A 22,372-nucleotide genomic window follows, 5' to 3' on the forward strand; every position below is an offset into this window, starting at 1 on the left:
CCTTTTGTTATAGAGAACAAATCATTTAAGCCAAATGCATTTTGAGAACTATCATTGAAAAAAGGCAAAGGACACAAACTTGTATTCCATCACTTACTCCAGCTGAATTCCTACTTGCATAAAGAAAAGTCCAAAGTTGTTCAAATTTTCCTCATCTGTCACCACCACCCTTTTCCATCTTTGATGTGATTTTTAAAAACCCTATCACCAAACCAGATGATTCTTTTCCAAATGGACAGGCAGACACAGCTTAAAGCTGCTGCCTCCTTTTATGTTCCATGTGCTCAGCAATCCCTGTTTCCATTCTCTTGGAGGTAAAGCTACAGCTGTAGTTATGGTTTGCCAAGTCAGACATTGTGCCATGGCCTAGTTAGCACAAGCCATGGTGTCTGAGTCCGATTGCTGCAGAGTATGCTTGGTCAATTCAGGTATCAGCCCAAACCATAATTAAGCTTCCTCAACTATAGTTTGGTTTGGCTATTGAACAGTATCAAGTTCCAATCTGCTAAGAATTATTTTAGGAGCACTTTCCCTTTGCAGGGTTTAGTCTGGGTTTGGCTATCACAACAAACTGCTGCTACTTTGTATTCATGAAGATTTGAGCACTTTCAGATCAGTGTCTTAATTCTTCATTCACTGGCTGTCATGTTTTGCATGCTTTTGTAAACTGGTTTCTGATGCTCAAAATGTGAGTCATTGTTCATTTTTTTGGTGCCTTTAAAAAACCAGTTAATTATGAATATAGTTTATGATTGACCAATCACATACTGTATTAAAATATACAGACTATTAAAATAAAAATAAGAAAGCAGCCATAGATAGGCTAAAGCAAATCACAATATTTAGGCATTTTGCAAATAGCTTAGTAATTTTAAAAAAGAACCCTCCAGTGAAATGATCAGTAGAGACTCTGAATGTTACCTTGAAAAGAACTATGTAATGGGACATACCAGTTTTTCTCGCTCCCTGATGAAAACTGTTTAACAAGAATATATGACACTACCCCCACTGTTTAGTTATTACAAGGGCATAATATGTTATTTCTACTATACATTTTCCTTTGTTTTAAGTTTCTTTTTCAAGGATTTTGCATGCATAATATGGCTGACACTGGCTTGTGGGTTAGAGGTGAACAGCAAGAAAGAACTTAAAACCTAAAGCAAAACCTACTACTAACCCCTAAGCAGCAAATGACATTCCTTCCTGAACGGCTTAGGGTATTGAATTCCCTCACTCAAATAAACATCAGAAATGGGGCAGCAAGTCATCTGGCACCACCTATCCACAACTCCAGCTTTTTAAAAAAGAATTAAATTCTAACAAAACTTTTCTAAAGTTAATGGGTGTGCAGCGCTTTGTAAACAGTAAAAATTAGATCTATTATCTTACGTACATCTCCATAGGTTTGTGGATCTCTGCTATTATTATTATTTACTTATATGGGTTGCCCCAACCACTCTGGGCAGCTCCCAACAAAAAATAGTAAAAACACAATATAGCATCACAAACTAAAAACTTCCCTGAGCAGAGTTGTGCAAGTGCTTGGTTTGAGCATGTTCAAGACATCAGGTTTCCTAACAAATGCAGCTTTAAGTTAAATCAAATCTTTATCTTCTTCTCTTAGAAGTAATTCACACACAAAGGAGATTTACTCTTTTTAAACACAAAAGGGGTGGTGACGGCAAACTTGTGTTTGTTTTTTGTTAGAACCTAACACAACCTCGGACGCGGGTGGCGCTGTGGGTTAGACCACAGAGCCCAGGACTTGCTGATCAGAAGGTCGGCGGTTCAAATCCCCGCAACGGGGTGAGCTCCCGTTGTTCGGTCCCAGCTCCTGCCCACCTAGCAGTTCGAAAGCACGTCAAAGTGCAAATAGATAAATATGTACCGCTCTGGCGGGAAGGTAAATGGTGTTTCCGTGCGCTGCTCTGGTTCGCCAGAAGCGGCTTAGTCATGCCAGCCACATGACCCGGAAGCTGTATACCAGCTCCCTCGGCCAGTAAAGCGAGATGAGCGCCGCAACCCCAGAGTTGGCCACGACTGGACCTAATGGTCAGGGGTCCCTTTACCTTTACTTTAACATAACCTCTCCTAGAGTGGTGCCTTCAAATGATTTGGACCATTAACTCCCATCAGTCCCCTGGTCAGCAAAAGATGCCCTGAGCCAAGCTGAATCAAAGAATCTCAAAACCCATCCAGTGGCAAAAAGCAGAGAAAGCTCAGGCAAAACTGATGAGAGTTGTAGTCCAAAACACCTTGAGGGCACCAGGTTGTTGAAAGCTGCTGCTGGTCATTTGGCAGGCTACCTGCTATTGACTTCCCTAAAGTGCCTCTCGTTGTTTATAGGCAGGCTTTTCAGAGGCACTTGAGAAACAAGGTTGGACTAGATTACTCTTCGGCTCTCTTCCAGCTCTACCAATCCTGATTCCCAGCGACTTGGAGGCTGCTAACTGCCTATCTGTCCCTTTTGATTGCAGCATCCAGGGCAGGTCTAGTGTATTCTGCAGTCTCCTGTCCGGCCCCTACAAAATTGATCACACAATCTGAAACATGCATGTGCTTAAAGTGCTTTAAAAACCTCTGCAGATTCTCAGAGCTGCCAGCTGTAACTCAGTCTTGACTGCTGATTAGAGCTGAGCAAGGTGGTGGCAGGGCGCCCCCTAGAGTTGAAGGTGGGAATTTTGCCTGTTGCAAAGTCCTGAGGCTCCGTGAGCTCCCACTTCAGTCACAACAGTTCAAAGCAAAACAAAAGGAGACAGGCATACTTGCCCAGGCATGGTTGCCGCTGCCTGCCAGCTATTCTAATTCCCAAATTCAAACACCACACTGGTGCTCTTGCTGTCATTCTGCCAAAAGATGAGAGGCTGGGATTGAATTAAATAATAGGTAGGGTGGTGACTATCTGTCTTGACAGTGTCATGTGTGAAAAGGCTCTCAGGATAGCAGTGAATAGCAGCGATCAGGAGGCAGTCATGGTGTAAGGCTACAAAAAAGCCTAATGTAACAGAACCATTGTTTTCAAGTAGCAAAAAGCAACAGTCAACTTTATTCTGCATTTGAAGCCTTGAAAGTGGAGACAACAGCTGGGAAAGGTCAGTAGACTTGCAGTAATGCAAAAGTGAAGGGCACTAAGACAGGCCGCAGGGTCACCAGCTCAAATCCCTGCAGGCATAAGTGTTTCATATTTTCTATAAGTGCACTGTGTTTTATATTTTATGGGCTGTCTCATGGAATATGGAGCAAACTTGTTTTCTGCTGCTCTAGATTGGAGTACCCGAACCAATGAATTCAAATGACAAGAAAGGAGATTGTGACTAAACATCAGGGGGAGCTTTCTGACCGTAAGAACTGTTGGGACAGTGGAACGGACTTCCTCAGAAAGTGGTGGCCTCACCTTGATGGGAGGTTTTTAAGTAGCGGTTGTGAGGAATTCTTTAGCTGTGATTCTTGCATTGCGTGGGGTTGGACTAGATGACTCTTGGGGTCCCTTCCAACTCCATGCAGTTCTATGATATCCCCATGGTGGCGCAGGCTGGGGTCTGCTGGAAGTTGTAAAGCAGCAAGTTGGGAGAAGCAGCATGGAATAAACTCCACGGGCTCCTCCCTCAAGGGTCAGCCATCCGCAGGCATTGCACTTGGAGCGCAGGGCCTCCCCACCAGCAACTTTTGTCGCCGCCTCTGCTTTAGCTGTTCTGCCTCCCCCAAGCTGGCCATGCCAAGAATTCCAGGGCCTGAGGCTGCTCCGCTTCCCCGATCTCCGCCCTGCAACCCCTTTCGCTTTTGCGCCGTGATTGTGTCAGAGCGTAAACCATGAGGTCTGGGGCTGTTTTTCCTCACCCGTAGAATAAATGAATGTCAAGGCGGCGGCCGGGAGTCTGCAGAGATCCTACTTCTCCTCCTCTGCTTTTTCGGGTAACTCCCATCCGGCCTAAACAGAGCCGGAAGCTGGGTCCCCGCGGTCAAGTCACCATTTTAGTAAATCTATGGCCAACGTCGCCGTCGGGGTCTGAGAGGGGGTGGAGCGGGTCGGCGGGAAGTTCCGCCTATTGCTCTACTCCGCCTCCTCCATCCCGGCATGCTCGGCGCGCCTGACGCCTACTTCTCCTCCCTCCTGCTTGCCTGACTGGCCTGAGCGAGCAAGCGGGCAAGATGGCGGCCGAGGCGGATTCCTGGGGTAAGTCCGGCCCGGCCTAGTCCGGCCCAGCGGCGCGACTCCCTCCCTCCCCCTTCCCCTCGGCCCTGCGCCGTCCGCTGACGCCGCTTTCCCTCCTTCTCCCGCCACAGACGTGGACTCCTTCGAGGCGCCCGACCCCGTGGCCAGGCGGCTCCTACCCACGCCGGCCGGGGTGGTGGTGGATCGATGGGCCGGCGAGGACGAGGACGACGACGTCAAGGTGGGCAGCGGAGGGGCCCCCACTCAGGCCTGTCAAGAGGCTTCTCCCCTCCCGGCCCCTTGTAGGCCCGGTCGCTATGGAGACGCCCCTGCCTCCCCCCGCGACAGGGGTGGGGACTTTGAAGCGGATGGGGGGGGTCTTCTCCTCCGAGCGGGAACAGGGCGGGGGGAGCGTGTTGGATCTGCCTCGCCGCCCTTTCTCCGCGGCCCTCCATATGTCGAGCTGGGTCTCCTCCCTCGGGCTGGGTCTCCCTCCGGCTCGGGAAAGGGGCTGATGACTCAGCAGGAAAGGATCCTGTATGTAAGGGGGGTGGGGGCTGCTCAGGCCGCCGCCTGCTGGGCCGCTTCCGCTTCTGCCATGTGGCGGCCCAACAGGTGCCGGGGCTGCTTGGCCAGCGCGGCCCCTCGGCGCCCCCTTGCCAGTCCTTCCAGGGAGCCCCGGACATGGAAGCCGTTTTCCCAGTCGATCTGGAAGTTGGCCCCGCCGCGGGAGAAGCCGCGTGGGACTTGGTTGTGTCGGGCTCGGCTTTGGCACTTGCTCATCTAGGGCAGGATTTGGCCCTGGGGCATGTGGCACCGCCAGGGCCAAATGCTTTACGCTGCCTGTATATATGTGGGGAGGGGAGAACGGGCCCAAGGAGTTCTCAGCAAGGCCTATATGGTCCCGGCCCACTGGGTAGGGGTCACCTTTGTAGGACACCCCGCGTTTTTTCTATGGACTTGAGACCTCTCGTTGTCAAGTCCTGCTTCTCTTGCTTGCAGCTGGCTGGGTCAGTTTCTTGGCTTAGGCTGTGGGGCCTCCCTTGCTCACAGCCCGCAGAGAGAAAGGCAGGTGGGGTTACCCAGCTGTAGCTGCCCGCTGACCAGTCAGTATCTAATTACTATATGTTTTGGAAAGAGTGTGAGATCATGAAGGGGAAGGGCATAAAGGTGGGAGCAGCTACCATCTCCTACACCAGGTAACATTACACTGGTGCTCAGGCAGGTGAAATAGGTAGTTTGAATCAAGCAGGTTCAGACTTCAGGTTAACCTAAGAACATGAAATAGGTTTAGTATCTTTCAGGCAAGGTTCTTGTTGAGTTTTGCACATTTCCCCTTAAAAGCAGACAAGGTAAATCATGAAATAAAACTTGTCAGGCAACTGTACCTTTCTGTGATGTAGCAGGGGGCTTAACAACAGAAAGCTGGGGAACGATGCAGTGTTTGAGACGGAGATATTTCCAATTGATCAAGCCATTCTTACTGGATTTGTCTCCAACAAAAATCATGGACGTGCTAAAATTCTTAATGATGGAAGAGTTTTTAATATATTTTTGGATTCTCTTAAAACAACCGAACAGTAACATTGTCCATGTCTGTCATCTTGGGGCACAAACTTTGGTGCTCTGATGGAAGTTTAATGTAAGTTAATAACCCTGTTGATGGTTCATGTTTGAGTCTCTTCTGGTTTCTGTTAGCTTTCTCTGATGCAGCTACCTTGCCAGATTCTTTCAGAATGAGCATATTGTCTATATATAGTTTATTTCTATAGTGATCATATTCTTAGAGCTGGAATAACTGTCATGAATTTGTTTTGCTTTTCTGGGGCTCCAGCCATGGTTGTATCAGGGGAGCAAATGGACTTGGGGCAGGGCCATATGTTCAGTCTTGCCCTTATCAGCCATGGGCATGGAGGTGTGTCAAGCCAGGCAAGAGGGTGTGGCTGCTTGTAGGGTTGCTGCTGAGAAGCTAGACTCTGGAAGTGGGATGTCAGAGGGCCTGTCCCTAGAATATGGCCAGGCACACTAGTTTACTTGTGGGAGATGAGTGACTGCCTGATGTATGTCATAATCCCTGCAGGTAAAAATAGCCATATTCCGTTTCCTTGGCTTATACTTCAAATATCTGTTGACACTTGTATATTTTGTCAGAAACGTTATTTGCAAAAGATAAGTTGGTCTCTATCCACACACAGAGAGTGAGTTTTTCAAGGATGCAGAGTAACTTGTAAATCATTGCTGTTGATTATTGAAAAAGTTTACCCATGAATGGAAATAGGAGGCTCCCTTGCTACTGTTTCAAAAACAGGTTTGTAAATAGCCACTACTTTGGCTGCCTGCAGCAAGTAAGAACTTCCAGGCAGGGAAGGCAGTTCTTGTTTTATTGTTAGTTGCAGACTGAAAGAATAGTGTGCAAGGGAAGATGACCTTGCTGAGCCAATGCGCCATGTGTTGGAGCTGCAGCTCCAGGCTCTTGTGTTCTTGCACTTGCTGGGTGAGCAAAGCACTCTGGACTGGGAAGTCCAGTTCCTCCCCTCTTGTTTTTCACTTATGTTGGTAATTAAAGTGTGCTACTTGGAGTTAGCAATTAAGTCTGATGCTTTGTTGCAATTCTTCAAGGCCGGAAGGACCCGAGTCTGCGGCTGAGCTGGCTCCAGTGAGATGCCGAGATGCCGTCGTGCAGCAGCTATATTAGCTCAAGGATGTTGTCTTAAGGTGTCTTTGGTGGAAATAGCTAAGCAGCTGATGGCTGGCTTTAGTGCTCCGGTTGAGGGCTCCTCCCTGGAACAGCATCCACACAGGGTGAAATTCTATAGCTTTTTACACTGTGGGAATGTTTCTCATTTTCCAATGAAAATTTTCTTTTGTCCTTGGAAAAACATTCTGTTGAGTGGGTCATAAAGGAAGCCGGCCTACTGGCTGAGCTTGGCCTTAGTTGAGAGTCCATCTCTCAGTTCCTGTAACTCTTAAGGGTGGGAGCAGTGATACTCTTAAAGAGCAGAGTCATAATTCTGCCAACTTTCCTTGCATAAGGCCTCAGTGATCTGAAGTGGTGGAAATGTACCTGGCCGCTTCAGTGCTAAGCCTGGTCCCAAGTTCTCCACTCCGGTTCCAAAGACTGCATTGAATTATTTGAAAAAGGATCTAGTGTTGAGGTTAGGGGCTGCTGCATTGGGCATGATTACTGACAACCAGACCTACCTACTCTTTCCCCCATCTAGGATAATTGGGATGATGAGGAAGAGGAAGAAGAAAAGGAGGCGGATGTAAAGACAGGTGAGAAATATGGCGGGGGAGGGGGACTCTGCTCCTTTTGTGGGGCAGGAGGATGCTGGTTGTGGCTTGGGCAGCCTCATGCATGTTTCCTGCAGATGGGATTGGATACCTATGGATGATGTGTGGGTAGCAGTTCTTGTTCTGAATCCTTAGCACTGAAAAATAAAATGGAAGGAAATAATGTTGTGCCCTGTTTGCAGAACCCAAAGTTTCAGAAAAGAAGAAAATAGCAGAAAAAATAAAAGAGAGGGAAAAACTGCAGAAGAAAAAGCAAGAGGAGATTAAAAAAAGGGTAAGGCATTTCTGAGATAGGAGAGGGTGGAGATCCTACTTCATGCGCCAGATAAATTTCAGTGCCTTGATTCAGTTTTACCTGCCCTTTTGGTTTGTTAAGGAGTAAGCCCCAATAGCCTTTGCCTATGAGGATGTCAAAGAGCTGGGGATGGGGAATACTTATCTGAGTTATCAAAGGCCAGCTCTGTCCACACAGTGAGATCTTTGTCTGAATGTTCCAAGTTTGTCCCATGAGGTCACACTGAGCTGCTCCAGTTGTTGCTGCTTTGAGTGAGTTGCTACATACGTAGCTGCCCCAAATCAGTTCCCTCTGCTTGTATGTAGATCACCTGGTGAGGTTAGCTTTGAGAGGCACCCTCCAACTCCCCAGGTGAACATGACTTCTCTGAGGGGAAGGCCCTTGATTTTGCTGCTGGGATTTGTAGTGTTGTATCTTACCAATCACAACAACAGAAAGTACCGGCAAACTTGATTATAATTAAAAAGGAAAGTGTTTTTTAAGACAACAATCAAGCTAGCAGAAGAAACCAAAAACTGCAAAAAGTTTTCATAACAGCCAGCTGTCACACTGGGTAAATAGGGATGACCACTCTGAGCACTACAGGGGTCTTGTGGATCTTTAAAGGCCCCATCTTGATGCTGAGGCCTCTTCCCAGGCTCCAATAAGGAAGGGGAAGGGGTGTTTGTATTTTAACCAAACTATATTGACTGTAGAGCAGGCATAGGCAAACTTGGCCCTCCAGATGTTTTGGGACTGCAACTCCCATCATCCCTGGCCACTGGTCCTGTTAGCTAGGGATGATGGGAGTTGTTGTCCCAAAACATCTGGAGGGCAGAGTTTGCCTATGCCTGCTTTAGAAGTATTTTATCTTGTTTTTCATCATTGTTGTGCCTAGTGATGGACACAAATGACTGACTGAAAAGCTAACTTGTGCAAAAAAAGGGGGGTCAATTTGACCCTGTAGAAGCAGTGTTATTACAGTCTCACATGACTATCCATTTCTAGTAATAGCTGGGGGATTAAAAAAACATTTTGTTTCATACTGGACTCTGCAATTTTTGCTATGTTGTTGCTTAGTTATATATATATAACATATACAATTATTTTTGAAGTTTCATTTTTTTAAATATAGTTGAATAAAGCAAGAGTTAAACCTGTTTGTGGTACCCTGGCATGCTCAACTAAGTGGTCAAATTTTTTTTCTAGAGGGGGTGTTCATGTAAGGACATTAAAGTAAAGATCCAAAATATTCCCATTGTTTGCTCACTATGTGAATGCCAAGCTTTCTAAAACCCACATTGGCTTCCATATTTAGTTTATTAAGCAGCATTGACAAAAGAGCTGCTGCATGTAATTGATCTTGATTTTGTTACTTCTTTCAAGTTAGAGGAATCGGAAGAATCTAAAGAACTTACGCCAGAAGAACAGTTAGCAGACAAACTACGGCTGCAGAAATTGCAAGAAGAGGCAGACCTTGAGTTAGCAAAAGAAACCTTTGGTAAGTGTTAAGAGACTGCTGCAGGGACATGTATGGAATACACAAGGATGTTCTCTTGTCATATTTGCCACCAGGGAGCCTGATACTTGAAATGGGGTGGGTGGGTTTGCCCCTCACTTCTGGGCACCACAGAAAGGTAATTGATTTTTGCCACCCTGTCTCCAACACCACTCTGATCAATTGGCTGTTCTTTCTACAGGTGTAAATAGCACGTGTGGAATAGATGCCATGAATCCATCTTCCAAAGATGACTTCACGGAGTTCGGCAAATTGTTAAAAGAGAAAATAACACAGTATGAGAAATCCCTATATTATGCTGGTTTTTTGGAAGCATTAGTTCGAGATGTATGTATTTCATGTAAGTATGCTTATCACAAATTTGCACTCTGCTCTTCTTCTAAACATGTGGAAGAGATAAAATGGGGATCAATTGGGAGAGCCTGGGTGGTCAGGTGGGGTTAATCTGGTGTTCTTAGTCTGTATCATATGTCCTGTGCTCCATCTGAAGACTGTTACAAACTGCAGCACTTTGGGCATTTTTGTGACTTATTTTACACTTGGCTCCCCTCCTGCTCCGTTTTGCTGTTTTACGTAACAGTCAGCATCCTTGTGGCATTTTAGTTAGTCCTAATCGGCATTGCCTGAGGGGTTTTGGGATTATAATCTCTATTTACTGGACCAACATGACCACCTAAAATATTTTCTGTGATTGGGTTGTGCCACTATGATCAGCCTTGTCCTTTATATCTCCGTCACAGCAGCTGGGCGGCCTCCCCAAGGGGGAGACTTGACGGGTTTTCCTTTCAGAGATGTGAGAGCTTGTGAGCAATTGCTTATTTCATCTGTCTCCTGTTTTCCACTTACAAGCAGTATAAGGAAGAGCCGCCTTGACCTGGGAATATTGACCCAGGGCTGTCTACCCTGCTTGGCAGAGGGGTCTTTTTCAGCTCTGCATTTGAGATGCTTGTAACCTGGAGATGGCAGCGGCTGAACCTGTGGCCACAAGCATCTGAACACCCACAATGCTTTGCTAGTAAGCTTCAGCCCTTCTTTCCCTTGGCTTCTTTCCATTCCGTCTGAAGCATTTTTTTCTGAAAGGGGCTTCCTGTGGAGATCTAAAATGCCACACTTGTTTTGTAAATAGGAATCCCATTATTCAGTAAGAGAAACAAACTGGGTCCAGTGCTTGGAAAGCCATATGAATGACCATCCTTACTGTGCTTTTATTTCCAATTTAGTGGAAGTTGATGACTTGAAAAAGGTCACAAACTCCTTGACAGTGCTATGCAGCGAGAAGCAGAAACAAGAGAAGGTACGTCTTGAGCAAATTTCCTCTGAGAATGTTTGTGTTGGGTGCCCTCTAGGTCAGGGGTCGGCAAGGTTTATCTTGCCTGGGCCGGATTGCACACGTGCGCAGGCACGATTTCCAGCACTGCGGAAGCGAATTCCTGCACTGCTCCAGTTTAGTGCAGCAGGTAGCGCAACTGGGTTTGGGGGCGGCTCGTGGGCTGGTCAAACAACCTCTGCGGGCTGCTTCCAGCCCATGGGCCTTAGGTTGCTGACCCCTGCTCTAGGTGATGCTGAGCGTCTGTAGAATGCTTCTTTCCAGTGACCCTGGCAGCATTCGGTTCGTACACCTTTGTAAGTTGCTAATCCAACTTTCCCCAACTGGGTGCCCTTCAGGTGTTGTCGGACGCCCAAGTCCCCCTCAGTCCCAATGGCTTGGGATTATGGGAGCTGTAGTTCCATACATCTGGACCATGCCAGATCAGGGATTGTATGATCTAAATGGAAGGACTGATGCTAGAACTCTTTGCCATATCCCTCTTACCATGTGCATCTTTGCAATACCTTTGCTGAAGCATCCCAAGATTGCCATGTTTAATGTGTTCAGTTTCTCGATTCTCGTTGCCTAATTAAATCCATAAATTTTCCTGGTGAAACACAGTATTGTACACACATAGTCAGTAGATGGTACAGAATATTGTGTTTGACTACCTCTTTCTCCATGAAAGAAAATTCAGGCAATGGCCATTCTTTTATTTGTAAATCACTTTGCGGGTGGTGGGTTTGTTTTTAAGAATCTAGTGACATAAATTGCATGAAATAAATAAATCATGTTCTGTGTTTATAGAAAGTGCTGTTCTCTTTTCACTAACTGGGGGTAGGAATGCTGAGGCTGGGCTTTATTGTTCCCTTCCTAAACTGCTTCTGTCTTTCCCGCAGCAAAACAAAGCCAAAAAGAAGAAAAAGGGTGTGGTGCCAGGAGGTGGTTTAAAAGCGACTATGAAAGACGACCTGGCAGACTATGGTGGTTATGACGGTGGCTATGTACAAGACTTTGAAGACTTCATGTGACATTTCTTCTCCCTCCTGTTGTCTTTCTGTTGCCCATAATCCCTTAAATGTGTAGCACAACTTCTTTCCTTTAAATTCTGCCAAATGCTACAATCAAAAAAAGGGCAGTATATTTGTGCTGTTGGGTTAGCCTGTCGCCACTCAGCTGCTGAAGCATTGGGATGCCCATCTCAATGCCAAGGGAGTAAAATTATGAGGCTCAATTGCTTAATCATAGGAAATAATGGAACTTTCTTCATGTTTGACTTCATAGCAGCAGAAGCAGCACTGAATTGGAAACTAATTAATTTCAACAAGGCCAAAATTGTATTCTTACCAGCACAGTTTAGTCATAACAGCCTTAACTGTACCCCTTCCACTGACTACCCAGACAACAAAAGCAGTTTGCAGCAAGGGGGCATGGTGTGTATTTAGTATTAAACATGGCTTTTATCTATTAAACTAGAGCTTGAGGTGTTTCATTAGGTTGGCAAATGGCCTGAGGGAGAAGATTCTGCACTTGGACATTGGAGCTTTTGAAAGCAGCAAATAACCCTTTCTTTGGGTCAGAACAGAGGCTGGTTCTGTTGCATTGGGCGGGGGGAACTTGTGGCTTAAGTCTAAGCAGTTTAGTTTATACACATTTTTTTCCTGACTCTTTGGGAGAATTCTTTGTCACCAGGTTGTGGTGGCTTTAGTTGAGCTCTCACAAGACTTTGCTGTTTTTCTTTTTTTTTTTTCATTTACAGGAATCCTGCTTAGCAAACTGCAACAGTTAAGACAGTTGGGTAAATTGTTATGTTAACAATTATGACATCTGCAATGTTTTATAAAAGCAACTAATTTAATAAAATCACTATTGTGAGGACTGAGAGCTTTGGTTTGGCTGTGCTTCCACCTCGGGCAAGAACTTTGCTGGATTGAGGCAAACTCACTGCAGGGTGTTTAATCACAGGACATAAAGTCTTGTGGCACCACAGAATTCTAACAGATGTCTTAGTTTTGTGAACTGCAGTAACTCCATCCCTGCCAAAAAAAAAGTCCAAAGGGGCTTAGAAGCAGGGAGGAGTGAAGTAGGACTGCTTGGGCAACTGATTGGCCAAGAGGGCACCTTCATGCTCTTCTCCAACAGCAGAGCCAGAGGCCAACAAGTAGTGTTTATCCTACCCATATCCCTCTTCCTTTCCACTGCTATTTGAGGGATGGATCTATGAGGAGATGCTAGGCAGGCTTGCTGTAAGCAAGGTGGAGGTGAAGGACTAGACTGGTGGGCAGGCATGGTTTGGGGGAAATGGATCATGTCCAGAGATTCCCCACCCCTGCTCTCTAGGGTCAAAAGGCTGTTATTTAATCAGATGATTGTGGGAAGATTTAATTTTAATTCGCCAAAAAACAATAAAACCATCAACCTGTAAGAGGTTGCTATGTTTTCTTTCTTCCTATCCCCTCTGATTTGCCCCCACTAACAGCTATAAGCTTGCAAATAGATATGTATTTGAGGAGCAAGCAAGAATTGTAGTCAAGCAGAGATTTCTTTCCCCAAAAGAGCTTTGGCTCACTGTGTACCCCAACTACAGGGAGCCTTGTAATGTTCTGTAGTCTTCACACAAGTAAGCACCCCCATAGCTCAAGCTGTATTGGTGACTTTAGAAACACACAGCAAAACATGAGTAACAGAAACATTGGAAGACCATTTCTATAAACACTCCTCATTTAACTACCTCCCTACAGACAAAAACACACAGTGCCACTGTTGTTGACGCTCATTCTGAAAGGTAGTAAAAGCTGGGCACTGGTGTTGGCTAAGGAACAGCTTTGCAGAAATGAGCAAGAACAACTCATGCACTGGAGTCCTAAGGGTTAGAGGAGCTCAGCACTCTCAGTTAGTGCCTCCAAGTTTCTATGACACTCCACCTACCTTGTACCCGAAATACTTTGAGAACATTAAATTATACATAACCAGGGAAAAGCAGGTATGGCAAAGTTTATACCATATGTTCAATATTAAATCTGCACAAAAAAATATTTTTATACAGCAAATGGTTCTCCATTTATTCATATCATCCAGCAATATGCAAGGGGGAGAGGTTACCGAAGAGAAAGCCTGCCCTCATCATTTTGTAACCCAGAAACTCAGCTGCAGCTTCAAGAGCCAGCTTAGTTTTTAAGTAACCTCTATATTCAACACAAGGATTCCCAGAGAGAAAAGCTCTCTCCTAATAAAAAGTTCTAACTTCAACTGTCAAATTAACTCGAAACCAACCCTGAGGTTAATATTCCTTACCATTTCATACCATTGATTAATGCTGTCGTCCGCTTTGTTGCACGTTTCAGATACTGAAACAAATGTAACCGCTTCTGCACAAACCCCTGCCTGTACTGACCGGAGTTTCCTACAACACCAGTGATGGCTGTGGCTCTTCTTTCTCCCAAGCATCGTCTAGTTGGCCAGCAGGTCCTTCAGACAACAACCTGTCTGAGCATCTTTTAGAAGCGTGTTCACTACGTCGCTGAACTGGTTGTCATAAGCCAGCTTGTAATACACATAGATGTCATCGCAGTAGGTCAGCAGCCGCTTCAGGTTTTTCAGAGCAGGCTCATTGGCTGTGTGCTGCTTGAACCTGGAACAGAAGGTCACAGAGGGGTTAGACATAAGCCTCGTCCCCCACACTCTGCCCTCTGACAGGATCCCACTTCTACCTGCCAGCTAAGTGCAGCAAGGGAGGAAGGTGTTGCCCTTGGGACAAAAAGGTGCCCAGTGGAGGGAGAACTCTACTTTCAGTACATAAAGTATGACTGCATCTTACCGGGGTGGGGGGTTGGTTCCAAGGGTCCTATATAAACCTTGGAACTGCTCCTGCGTGAACCTTCTGGAGTGGGCCCTGCTTCCCAAGCACGGCAGAGAGCTTAAAAGCTCTCCACTTTGCTTGTATTTCAACTTGCAGGATTGCAACCTTCAACCGAGGATTAGTGTGAGGATCTCGACTCTACAGAAAGCCTGATTTGGGGAATGTCTCCCACTGGGAGAAGTGGGCTGCAAATGGTTCCCTTGGACTCACTTCCGGGCTATTTCCTCAAAGGTGCTGGTCTTGAGCAGGCCACGCTGCTTGTACTCCTCCAGATAGCTGAAGTCTCCCTTCAGGATCACGTGCTGATACAGGACCTCAGCCCAGTCTGGAATGAAGTCGTAGGCCTCAGCCACAATGGCAGCCTGGGGAGAGACGGAAGAGAAATGCCAGCTGACATCATCCTCCCAGGAATGTGCACTGTGTTCTTCCATCAATAGGACACCACAGGCTCTTGTGATAGTGCCTGGCATCCTTACCTGGTAGAACCTGGGCAGGGACATGATACACTCCAGCAGGCTCTTCCTGCTCAGATTGATCAGCTTGGTGCTGTGGCTGCTGTTCAGGAAGTGGAGTTGCAGGGTGATGAGCTTTGTCAGCCTGTTGCAGCGCAAAGACTGGCGCACACAGAAGTCCTAAGAGAAGGGAGTCAAAGATGCACGGATGAAGCTAAGTGGCTGCAACTGCCTTCCCTTCTCCACACACACACTTGCAAACATCTCGCTGGTCACAGCCCTCTTCTCACATCTGATGCCAACTCTGTAACTCTACGGGACACATCAATCCCTGAAGCAAACACTAACAAGGCCCTGCCGCTCGCCTTTCCACCTTCACTCAATCCCACTCCCAACTTGCCTTGGAATAGCTTTCTGCAGCATCTATGTAGAGGGTCAGGGCTTTCATCAGGAGCTTCTTCAGATTGGGCACATCCTGCAGGCACTCCTCTGAAAAGGAAAGAGGTGTTGAATACCTTCATGGGGAGAAGGCAGCAAATACAGAACCAAATGCCAAATCCAGAGGGAGGGAAGAGAGGTAGCAAGTGAACCAAAGATGTATCCACCAAAGCTAATCCAGGCACCTCAGTGAGGACTCAAATGATAGGCACAAAGCAAGCAGATTATGCCTTTCATTAGATCAACCGAGGCTGATTCAGGGCAATGTGTACTTTCAGGTATAGGCCTCCCTAATGCCAAGTTTTAAACTTGCTGTGGCTCTACTGGCCATTGCCTGATTTTTCTGAAATTTAAGCATATCATACACCTTACTGAACAGACTCCGTGTGCTAAATTTCATACTGCTAGGACGAACAGTCCGTTTTAGGGACCAGAATTTTGGGGTCTAGAATGATAGTTGCTTCCTTAAACTATGGAGCTGCTCTCGTGGTTCCATCACATCTTCACAAGCGGTGAATAAGGAACCAGGGTGTTGAGCACCTGTTATCCTGGGCAGGTGGGCTCTCTGCATGTCTGGAGTATACTGGCTCCTCTTTAGCTGGAGCTGATGAGAGTTGTAGTCCAAACTATCTGAACAGCACCAGGCTGGCAAAGGAGTTCATTCCTCTTCAGACAGACTGCCCATCTACCCACTACCCATTCGTCTGGCAACTTACCCCACGGCTGGGATTCAATGAGCTTCAGCTGGGTGTTGGCTGCCGCCTCGTGGTTCTCCCCAATCTCTCGGCACATGCTGAAGCAGAGGGCAATCATGTTGTGCTTCTCGCTGTCCCCCGGGCGACAGCGCTTGATGTAGTCCAGCAGAGCTGTCTTGAGGGTCCCGCTCTGCCAAAGTGGGAGGGAGGCAAGGAGTGGATGTGACAAAGAGGAGTTGAGAAAGCTTGCAGCTGAGAACAGGGGAAGCTAGAGCTCTCAGGCAGAGCCCCCAGCCCCCCCCCAAAAAAGTGTATCTAAAAAGGATTAGAAGAGCTGGAGCCACAAGTGTTAAGGAATAGTTGCATTTCAACAAGTGAGAGAGAAAAAGCCACTATGAAAAAAGGAGTGTTTTAGCTTTATGGCTTTACTATAGCAGGGACATTCTGAAGTGGGGATGCTGTGACTGGAATGATGATTTGGCAAGAAGGTAACAAATGGGAAGACTGAAGGCACTGCGGGGGAAGCAGATTTGAGAATTGAGAATGAGCCTTCAGATAGAAATACTTTGAGCTGCATACAACTGCCACCTGTCCCAGGCCAGTCAAGTTCCCTTCAGAATAAAGAGCCAGCACATATCCTGGCTTCAACCTCCCTCCCTTGGATCACTCAGGATGATAATCCCCATGTGATGGCAGGCAGGCAGGCAGGCAGACTAAGCCTCATCCACATCCTGCTGAAAATAAAGGCTTCAGACTCAATGACACATTTACATTTGGATTCCCTCTATTGTCCCTCTCATGGAAGGGTTGGAACTCTTGAGAAAGGATGAGGCAGATTTGCGTCTCCTGCACTCACCGGATCCAGCTTTTTCCTCATGAGCACCTCAAAGTAATGCTTCTCGTGCAGCAAGTCAAAGATATATGTCATCTCGTTGTATCTGCCAATGCCAGTGAGAAGCCGAACCTTTGGTAGGGAGGAAGAAGAGATAAGGACTTGTACAGCAAGGCAGGCAGAAGGGCCTTACTCTGTGTCATCATGCACACCGAGGTAAGCCAGAAGGTCATGGCAGCCACCACCACCCCTTCTTAGGGGGCACAACAGAAGTCTGTGGAAGGTTACTGATCAGCCATTTCCAATAGATGGTCAGGGGAAAGCAAAGGCAGCTTTCCTGCCAGGCCAGGGGAAGCCAATGAAGGCTGCACATACTGCTTCTTATAAGAGGAGCTACTTGCTAACATCAATGCAGAGGGCAGCAGAGCATGAACCATCTGTGGGAGTCTTTGACCTGCCACTACCTTCCTTTTTCAGCAAAGCAAGGGGATGTCTTGGAATCGGCAGGACCCTTCGAAGGCCTGGGGTGTGTGGGTGTGGGTGTGTCCCTGCAACCAGTTCACATTTCCCACAAATAGGGCAGCTTTAGAGCAGTCACGTACCACAAGGCCATATTCTTCATTGGGTGCCAAATGCTCCTCTGTGAGCAGCCGGGCAGCTTGCAGAACCCGCGTGATCCCTTCCATGTGACAGGTCAAACTGAAGCAGTTGTGGGCCAAGATCAGCAGCTCTGTAGCTGAAAAAGGAGGAAAGGGGTTGTGGTGTTTGCCTCCTAGGTGGGTCATAAGGAAAGGGTTAAAATAAGTGTGATGTGATTGGCCAGTGAGAATGCAAGGAGCGAATAAAAGTTAGAGTGGGAGTTTTTGAAAATCAGTGGAGTTGAGAGTTGAGTTGAGGTTTGGGAGGCTTAGGTGTGGGTTGGTAGAGTTGTATTGTGAGAGAGTGAGAGGAATTGTTAGGCGGAGTCAGATAGATAGTTGGAATAATCAGTCTGGAGTTGTTAGAAACTAAGAATAAGAAACTGCCAAGTAAAATTAACTGAAACCATAAGCTTGTTCCTGCATTTAAAAATAAACTTGATTATTTGTTTATGTTAACAACTGACTGAACTCCGTGCGTTCCCGTGAGATACGGGGTGGTGGCAGCGGAGAAAGCAATCACAGTGGCGGCACAGGGTCAATAGACCATCAAACATCCGGGGGCCCTGTGTGTGATCGCCACAGGGGTCTTCATCAGCAAGCACATTTTTTGCAGTTTTGCAGGGGCTCTCCAATACAAGGGAGACCCCCTCCCCGCCCCGATTTTAATTTCTCCCTTGGCCAAAGATTGTGTGGCATCTGGTCCCTCAACTGCAAAGTGGAACAACAACTGTCACTTTCACATACACTGGACAGGGACAGCAGCTCTTGGAGGCAAAAGCTCCTCAGATGCTCATAGACAAACTTGTTCCCTGCCTTGAGGACAGCTAGGTGAAGTCAGAGGCTACTCCCTTTCCCCCCAGAACTGCTAAATGCTCTTTTATGAAAGGCTCCAGCAAAAACCTGTACTACTGCTAAGACAGATGGAGAATGGCAGCATGTGGGTCAAACCCTTCACGACCACAGCTCCAGCTTCCTGGCATCAATGAACATGATTGGGGGTGGGGTGGGGTAGGGTGGTTGCATTTTCCAAATGAAAACCACACAAAGACAGCAAACAGAAAAAAGGGCACCCTCCTCCTGAGGCCTAACCCCACCTGTTTATGTAGAAGCATATTCCCAAGAATCTGAATAAGATCTGCATTCAAGTAAGCAGGCTTTGGATCGCAGCCTTAGCCATGCAGCATGCTAGTGTGCTGTTACTGGATGTTTGATCCCTGGCCAAAAAGGATCCTCCACCTGCCCATCATTGACTTACTGCATGCAAGTTCCCCGTGCGGCACAGATGAGATCTTGTCCAATAGCTTCATGCCAACCAACGTGTGGTCCTGGCACAGTTTAGCCAGCTGCAGGAATGCCTGGCTCTCCTCTGCTGGGTTCAGAATTTGCTTTTGTTCTGTATATACAAATGACATATTGGTGACAGGATATTCTCCAGCTGACAAGGGGAAGGGGAAGAAACAGCACCACCTCCACTCCTGCCCAAACCCAATCCTGAGTCTTTCCGCCTCCCCACAAGTTATAGGATTATTCTCCTTGGTCAATTAACAACAAAGCAGGACTCACTGCCTTTCCCTTGCAAAGGGGCCAGCAGCTCTCGGGTGACTTCCTCGGCCACAATCTCTGCCACGGTTTCCAGCTCCATTCCCTGTGTAGTGACAAAGGCCTGGGCTTTTTTGCACCTGTCCGGCTGCTGAGAAGACAGGATCACCCGAAGCAGCTTCTCGGAATCATGGGCAGAGATCTCACTGAAGGGACAGCCCAGTTCCTGCAAAAGACCATGGGGAAGTCTTACGTCTGGGATCCTGAGGCGTCTCATCCTCAAAGGGCCCCTCAGTGCCATGCTGGAAGGCAAGGCCCCCACTGGAGAGATCCTGCAGCTCCCACCACTGTAGCACAATGGCTGCCCCTCCCCAGTTCCCAACCCGCACTCACCTTGGACAGCTCAAACAGGCAGAGGACCTGCCGGCAGTAGTTCCGCCCGTGGACACATTCCGCCAGCAGGGCCTGCAGGCTGCTCACCACCTCGCTCTCTGGGCCTGGACCTCCTACAAAAGACCAGGACTCAAGGCTCGAGGCTGAAAAGGAAACAGAGACTCAGGGTAGCAAGGAATGAGCAGGCTGACAGGGTTGCTTGGGCAGGGGGGGGGGGAGACAAGGCTGGAGATGGACAGGGCAAAACTGGGAGGAGAAAACCAACACTGGGTGTGATAAGGGCACATTTCTTGCTCTTCTGAGCTCTGGAGGCCGGAGATTTTTAAACACAGGGATTATTTAGCTGTGATTCCTATATTGCAGAGGATTGGTTTAGATGACCCTTTGGGTCCCTTCAACTCGACACTGCCATGATTCTATGACAAACCTGAGCATTGGAAATGTTCAGTGGTTCTCAACTGATCAGCTGCCGCCTTCCCTTCTCTTCCCCCCTCCCAATTTTTGAAGGAAAAACATTGCAGCAGTTTTGAATGCAACGAATGGCAAAGTTTGAGATCTAAGAAACACCTACATTTCTAAAGAATGGGCAATGACAAGACCCACAAAATGGCAGAGAAAGGAAGAAATGGCCCAGGAGGGTCCTCTGTGGCCTCCTAAGGAGAGATGCTTTTGTCCAATTTGCAGTTCCAAATGCTCCTGCTACTTACTGCTCAGAGATTTTTTCTTTGAAGAGTCCTCTCCCCCTCCATTATTCTTGTCCTTTGCCTCCTCTCTGTCTCTTGCTGCAAGGATGGCATGAACCTCTGGGTGAAACTCACTCCGAAGGACTTCTCCAGAGGCCAGCACTCTGCAGTGCAAGACCAGCAAGACATCTCGGCTGTAGAAGTTAAAGTACCGGCAAACCCGGCTGGCCTCGTGGATGCTCCCCTCGTCCAGCAGGCGCCCAACCAGAAAGCTCAGCGATTCCACATCAGCCGCAGAAAGTGTGGCTTGCAAGGATGCATTGTGTGAGGGCAAACCCTCCAGCTGCAAGTACTTGGGCACGTTCAAGGCAGCCAGCTTGGAAAAGGAAAACTCCTTGGCTAAGGAATCAAAGGACACTTCACCGCTCATAGAAATCTGGTGGGAAAATCTGTGCTTGGCCTTCTCAGGGCCCTGGTTCAAGGTCTGCTGAGCGATGCGGCAAAGCCAGATTTCTTTCTCAATCCCTTCCAGCTCCTGAAGCGGAACCGGATCGCTTTTAGCTAACCAGTGACCAGCCAAGGTCAGCAGAAGTTGCCTCTCCGAGATGCCAGATGTTCTCCCCTCATCCAAGGACTCAGACAGAAGGTCTGCCTGAGCTAAGAAGAAATTGGAGGCTGCTTGGGTTGAGATCGCATTTCTCATATAGTTTTCGTGGCATTTTCCCCAGAACTCGATCCTTGTCCGCTTCTGAGGCCAGTGGCCAATTTGTTGCAAGAGATGAATATTCTGGAGGACCTGCAAAACACACAAAAGATCAAAGGGATTCTCAGCCCCATCTTTCCATGACAACCAATGAAAGGAAGCTGAACTACTGATTCACCAGCTATGGCCATTTGTCGATAGGGAGAGCCTGGCTGCAACTCCTGTTTACATAACATGGGACTGCTCTTGAGAACTGTGTGGAGATGGAAGATAATGACAAACGTAGCTGCTAGCATACTGATGGGCCTGATGGCTCAAGAACATGTACCAACAGCTTTGAGAGACCTGCACTGGTTGCCTGAGTCCAAGGTGATGGCTTTGACGGATAAATACGTATTCCCCTCTCACTGCCCCACAGCAGGAAACTACAAGCACCTCATTCTTGGTCCCCAAGTTCCCTTACTTACTCATATGTAGCCAAAGGCAGCACCGGATCTGGGACTGAGCCACCAAAACTAGAGGCTGAGTCCAATAGATGGGAAAGCCACATTCTAATTGTGCCTTGGTTGGAGATGGAACATAATCAACCAAAACATGAGTTGTCAAAAGGTTAGCGCACCTCTTGGATCACCACGTTGTCCACAGGCAGCTCTGCCAGCTCTGCCACCTTCCGTGCTATTAGGAAAGAGCTTTGGTCCTGCAGCTCCTCCAGAATTCTTCTGCACTCCTTCTGGAAATTCTCTGGGGTGTAACTGCTCAGAATGGCACAGTCAATGGAGACAGGAGAGTCCTTCAAGGTGAAACTGAGGGCACTCAGCTTCTTCATATCAGGCCCTAAGCACAAAAGCAGCCCAAAAAGAAACAGGTCCTTAACTGGATAGTCTGTGCTTTAATGACACAGGTTTTTCTGGAAAGGAGCAAAGAGGATCCCCATCAAGCTGCCCATGCTGTGGCCCTTTGCTGAGCAACAGCTTTGGCAGAATTGAAGTGGAGGGCAACAAAGGGAGGCCTAGGAAGGGAGGTCTTTTTGGCTGCAGAGCCCCAACTAGGGGAGGCCCACTTGGCATCAGTATTTTTATTTTATTTTAGACACCAGACCAAAAACCTTCTTGTTCACCCCAATGCTTTTAAATTGCTGACGTGCTGCTGTTACTTCTAATTCACTAGTTTATTCCCATGTTTTACTTCTTCTGTCTTTAAAGTTCACAAGCCAACCTGGGATCATTTTAGATGAAAGGTGGTATAAAAATGAAGCAGAAGACAATCATCTCTCATGCAGATCAGTCCCTGCCTTTCTAAGCAGCACTGAGAATGCACATGATGGACAAAGAGAGAAGTGGTTTCCCAACATGCCAAGGAGAGGCGGGACTTGGAAAGGGAGGGGCTGCTTTCACACATGTGCATCCTTTTTCTGGTCTTCCAAACCTCCTGGATTCCCATCTTATTTCCATGCCCCGGAAACCAATGATTTGACTACACTTAAAAGCAGAATGAACTCAACAGCTGATGCTCCTTTACTACCACCTCCTGAGGGCTGCCTGGTATCAGGCACTGAAAGCAGATTTCAAGAGGAAGTCTTGGCTGTGCA

At 47.3% G+C, this 22,372-nt stretch overlaps 2 protein-coding genes across 3 annotated transcripts in view; one reads left to right on the plus strand and one right to left on the minus strand.

Moving 5' to 3' along the window:
• Positions 1-4,044: 4,044 nt before the first annotated feature.
• EIF3J (eukaryotic translation initiation factor 3 subunit J) lies at positions 4,045-12,433 on the plus strand. The gene is made up of 8 exons (XM_083475254.1): positions 4,045-4,174; positions 4,285-4,394; positions 7,375-7,429; positions 7,630-7,721; positions 9,108-9,222; positions 9,422-9,580; positions 10,461-10,534; positions 11,449-12,433. Exons 1-8 carry the CDS (start codon positions 4,150-4,152, stop codon positions 11,578-11,580), a joined length of 762 nt encoding a protein of 253 aa, XP_083331380.1. The 5' UTR covers positions 4,045-4,149; the 3' UTR covers positions 11,581-12,433.
• A 741-nt stretch (positions 12,434-13,174) lies between these two features.
• SPG11 (SPG11 vesicle trafficking associated, spatacsin) overlaps positions 13,175-22,372 on the minus strand; it is a 35,440-nt gene continuing 26,242 nt past the window's right edge. Inside the window, exons 29-40 of one of the 2 annotated variants that reach the window (XM_083474942.1) lie at positions 21,404-21,618; positions 20,106-20,877; positions 19,399-19,541; positions 19,030-19,231; positions 18,722-18,859; positions 17,428-17,561; positions 16,850-16,957; positions 16,015-16,183; positions 15,261-15,349; positions 14,885-15,040; positions 14,619-14,770; positions 13,175-14,180 (exon numbers count right to left, since the gene is read on the minus strand). In XM_083474942.1, the coding sequence (XP_083331068.1) occupies positions 14,000-14,180; positions 14,619-14,770; positions 14,885-15,040; positions 15,261-15,349; positions 16,015-16,183; positions 16,850-16,957; positions 17,428-17,561; positions 18,722-18,859; positions 19,030-19,231; positions 19,399-19,541; positions 20,106-20,877; positions 21,404-21,618 (2,459 nt within the window). In that variant the 3' untranslated portion in view covers positions 13,175-13,999. Of the gene's footprint in view, positions 14,181-14,618; positions 14,771-14,884; positions 15,041-15,260; positions 15,350-15,826; positions 15,872-15,994; positions 16,184-16,849; positions 16,958-17,427; positions 17,562-18,721; positions 18,860-19,029; positions 19,232-19,398; positions 19,542-20,105; positions 20,878-21,403; positions 21,619-22,372 lie in introns of those variants that run through there. The other variant, XM_083474943.1, reaches the window with a different exon arrangement.

Source organism: Podarcis liolepis (assembly GCF_965112155.1).
Source record: "Podarcis liolepis genome assembly, chromosome: 14".
Taxonomy (NCBI): domain Eukaryota; kingdom Metazoa; phylum Chordata; class Lepidosauria; order Squamata; family Lacertidae; genus Podarcis; species Podarcis liolepis.

What these genes read in the sequence shown, in the direction of transcription:
- EIF3J (XM_083475254.1), top strand. Translation starts at nt 4,150, where the DNA reads ATGGCGGCCGAGGCGGATTCCTGGG. An exon ending in GGCCGAGGCGGATTCCTGGG is followed by an intron (nt 4,175 to 4,284) that starts GTAAGTCCGGCC and finishes CTCCCGCCACAG; the next exon opens with ACGTGGACTCCTTCGAGGCG. An exon ending in GTTAGCAAAAGAAACCTTTG is followed by an intron (nt 9,223 to 9,421) that starts GTAAGTGTTAAG and finishes TTCTTTCTACAG; the next exon opens with GTGTAAATAGCACGTGTGGA.